Source organism: Eschscholzia californica, unplaced genomic scaffold (assembly GCF_041429995.1).
Source record: "Eschscholzia californica isolate CP2 unplaced genomic scaffold, dmEscCali1.0.p SCAF_2, whole genome shotgun sequence".
In the NCBI taxonomy this organism is placed as follows: domain Eukaryota; kingdom Viridiplantae; phylum Streptophyta; class Magnoliopsida; order Ranunculales; family Papaveraceae; genus Eschscholzia; species Eschscholzia californica.
The window spans coordinates 66683855-66687861 of record NW_028238309.1 but is presented as its reverse complement, the minus strand read 5'-3'; the positions used below and the strand labels follow the sequence as shown (position 1 = coordinate 66687861).

The 4007-nt window shown below is 35.4% G+C and overlaps 1 protein-coding gene across 1 annotated transcript; it reads right to left on the bottom strand.

Moving 5' to 3' along the window:
* Nucleotides 1–1348: 1348 nt before the first annotated feature.
* LOC147560538 (sugar carrier protein C-like) lies at nt 1349–3278 on the bottom strand. The gene is made up of 3 exons (XM_086658045.1): nt 3251–3278; nt 2079–3167; nt 1349–2001 (listed from the first exon to the last, which is right to left on the bottom strand). The coding sequence occupies exons 2-3, from the start codon at nt 3150–3152 to the stop codon at nt 1462–1464; spliced, it is 1614 nt and encodes a 537-aa protein (XP_086514171.1). The 5' UTR covers nt 3153–3167; nt 3251–3278; the 3' UTR covers nt 1349–1461.
* Between the last annotated feature and the right edge of the window lie 729 nt (nt 3279–4007).

Sequence of the window (4007 nt, the reverse complement as noted above, 5' to 3'; positions counted from 1 at the left end):
AAGAGATGTTCAGTTATTTCAAGAGATGGTTCAAGATAGTTCAAGAAATTTAGAACATACTTGATGTCATTTTTGTTTTCTTTTTTTATGTGGACAATGTTAAAGGTCGTATGATGATGATCATAATGCATATAATAAAAGAAAGTTGTAGTTTCGTAGATTAATCTCTGAAACAAATTTTGATCAAAGATCATCATCTGTTTCAGATATGAATCAAGATTGATGTATTTTTATTTTTATTTTTTTTCTGTTGATAGTGTATATGGTATTATGGTGTATGATAAAACATCTCTGGAACAGATTTTGATCAAACAGATCATGTCTGTTTCAGAGATGGAATCACATATGATGTAATTTGTTTGACTCTATGAACATGATACATGAGCTTCGAACGATCTATATGAACATAAACTTGTGGCCGATGATGATATTTTGGACTCTTAAACATTAACTTTTAACCGATGATATTTCGACTCTTGAACATGAACTTGGCTGCATTAGATTGATGCTCTTTTGTGGTTGTTGTTTAAACTTAGGTTGATCTTACTGAGATTCCAACGGAACAAGGTGTCCCTGCTCATGTTGGATCTCCAACAGTAGAAGTGGAAGTGCCAAGTTTGAAGGAGTCGTCTAAAAATGATCGAAAATATGAGGTTTGACTAAATTATACTTTTGTCTAAGTTGTTGATACTCAAAAACCGAACGTCAAAATTGAAATGGCTAAATGCATATTTTGTGGTGTCATGAAAAATTTCAAATCGTCAAATGGCACCACTCATTTTAAGAGGCATATCGAAATTTGTGCGAGGAAGTTAAAGATGGATCTCTCTCAATCTAAATTGACTCAAAATAAAAGACTTGGAAGTTTGACTACTTTCAGCTCAGTCAAGCAAGAGCAAGAAAGAATACCAACAAATTTTTAATCCTTCGTGAATTGCCTTTGCAATTTGTGAAAAGATCTCTAATTTTTTATTTAATTTTTGTTTAGAGATTATAATACTAATATTATGGATGAAAATCAGTTTAACTTATTATAATAATTTTTTTTAAAATATTTTTTATTTAAAAAGCCTGCGGCCCGATCCACCCGAGCCCGGTCGGGCTCTCGGGCAAAATCGGGTCGCAGGCTCAAAGAGTCTCTTGTTTACCCAGTCCGAAGTGCCCAGAGCCTGACCCGTCCGATTCCCACCCCTAAATATGATGTTTGTGTTGTTAAAAATTCATTGTCTTCTCCCTAGTAATTATTAAAATCATTGGAAATAAATATACTTAGAACTCAAGAATGTTACGATGTTAGCTAAGAGGAATTTGTCGCGTGCGTAGGACACCCTAGTAATTATTAAAATCATAACAAAAATTGTTTTTTTTCTTCCTATTAAGAGCGAGTAACAAGAACAACAATAAACAACATATATTTAAACTATAAAAGAAAATAAACTAGTACAAATTCACCATTTCCTATTAAAACCTTATATTATATGATATATTACGGTAGTACAACGTTGGTTCCTGTTTAAATATAACATCATTATCACCGTTGTCACCAACACCTCCTTCACCACCATCGTGGTCATCTTTACAGCTGCCGCTGCCAACACCACAATCACCCCCATTATTGGTAAAAAATATCCTCCAAAACCAATGTTGCTTCCACACTATGGACGTTTCTTCAGCAGATAAACCATTGATTTCAGGCAAAAAGAAAACAACAAACATAATCAACAAGAAAAATGAAAAAACTACACAATAAATGTTGAATTTGAGACTGTTGCTCATGGATAGGAAGACGAAAGACATGATCGTGTTTGCTAGCAAATTAGCTGACGCATTATGAGTCCATTGGATTGCCAAAGGTATTTGAAGGGTTCGGAATATCTCATTAGGTACTAACCAAACTGAACCCCACGACCATACGTAACATGCAATATATATGCACGTGGCTAGTATTATAGAGTTGCCATGCTCTTTGATTGAGATTAGAGCTAAGATTCCAATGATTATCTGGGAAAATAAAATTGTATCATTTGTTAGTTAACTGAAGTAATCATAAAAATTATAAATTTGGTGAAGTTATAAACCTGGCAGACAAACATCAAAATTAATCCAGTTTTGAGCTTGAACTTAGTCGGTCGTCTGTCCCCCATGAGAACAAAAACGAAATAAGCAATAACATTGACACCTCCTAGAAGAACACCCGCCATTATAGAGGCATTGGTATCAAACCCGATTGCCTTGAAGGCTGAAGGACCATAAAACAATATAACATTGGCTCCAGTTAGTTGTTGGAGAAGTGCAATAAGTAAAACCATCATACGAGGTCGTGGGTGCATAGTAGATTCTTTCTCATCAGCATGATATTGTGCCAAATTAAAGAATTTATTGTCAACTTCGTAAGTATTCTTCATGCCATGAATTAACGAGAGTATGTCTCTAGCTTTTCCTGATTCACCTTTCTCTATCATGTAGATGGGGGTATGAGGGAGTAGAAAATATCCGATTGACATAATAGAAGCAGGGATGACAACTAAAAAGAAACACCAATGCGACCCAATACTGTAGTTAACAAGATGTCCAAGAAAGATTCCCATTGATATCATCAACTCCAAGGTGAGAATGAGAAAATCATGACAACCACTAGGAGCCATCTCACACATATATATTGGCAATCCAAATGCATAACGAAAAGCTACATAAATCAGACTTCTTCCCATATGTAAAGAGAAATCAAAGATGAGTCTACTCCTATAAGGCTTGGTACAGACCCAATCAAAAAATATACCTCCTAGAATTAGTAGAACAATTATCCCTGAATCATCGGAGTACTTTTTGGTGATTGGATCGTGAACTATAACTATGAGCACAATAGTTAAGGGTAAAAAAAAATTGACGAAGTGCTTCATTTCATTCATTTCGTCAGTTTTTAGAAGGACACTAGGAACAGAAGCAAGACCACTATCTATAACAGCCACATACCCGATGATCAGACCACCACAAATACCCATCACCCAAGTCATAACTACATACCGGGTTAGGTACTGCCACATCGGTATGAAAATAGTCATTTCACCATCATCTCTCATTCTCATTGAGAAAAATGTCGTTTCACCATCGTCCCTCATTCTTATTGTTCTTTTCACACTACTAAGCATCATCAACAACAAACAACACTAAAACCCATTATAATCAACAAAACAATAGACTAAGGAAAATTAAAATTAATAAAAGGAGGTAACTTAGGTTTGCTTCTTACCTTGAATTGATTATAGTACTCAAGAGAGAGACAGAGAGAGTGAGAGATGTGAACAAACCTAATAATTTGTGTATCAAGGGGAGAACTCCAAATTTCTAGAGGAAAAAAATAGTTAGTTCCTAAATACAGGGAAACAAACCCACTAACTCCAAATTAATAGGAAAATAGAGTATGTTATTGGAGACCTAGTCACTTTTTTTTTTTGATGAAAGAGAGACCTAGTCACTTGCTAAGACTTATTTAACCCTTCCCAACTAGACAGTGTCCCATCCTAGGTTAATTTGTTGCATTAGCCGGTTGCACTAAAATTCAACCATGTTGAATGATACATGGTGTATACGGTATACCTCACCCAAACTAAATGACCTCATAAAAGGAGGTCGACTATAGCCTGAAGCAAATGTGACCTATGGTTTGAAAATAATGTCATAGTGTTTAAGTTTTATAATAACATATAGTGCTAATACACAACTATACGAGTAGTCCTTCTATTTATTTTTTTGGAAGTCGACTACGATACACTAACAGAACCGGGCCTATAGCCCAACAAGACATGACCTAAAGCCCAACAACATTATTTACACCCTAATAACCCCAATTCAAATAACCAAAGATTCCACCTTTTCTGGGATTCGAACCTGGGACCTCCAGGGATTTCTGGAGTTTATGTCAACACCTTGGAACCACTTGGGCTACCAACTGTTGAACACTCACCTCCCTTCTTGCACCTATAGTTTTGTTATTTTAACAACTCTAG

What these genes read in the sequence shown, in the direction of transcription:
- LOC147560538 (XM_086658045.1), bottom strand. Translation starts at nt 3,152, where the DNA reads ATGATGCTTAGTAGTGTGAAAAGAACAATAAGAATGAGGGACGATGGT. An exon ending in TTTTGATGTTTGTCTGCCAG is followed by an intron (nt 2,002 to 2,078) that starts GTTTATAACTTC and finishes TTATTTTCCCAG; the next exon opens with ATAATCATTGGAATCTTAGC.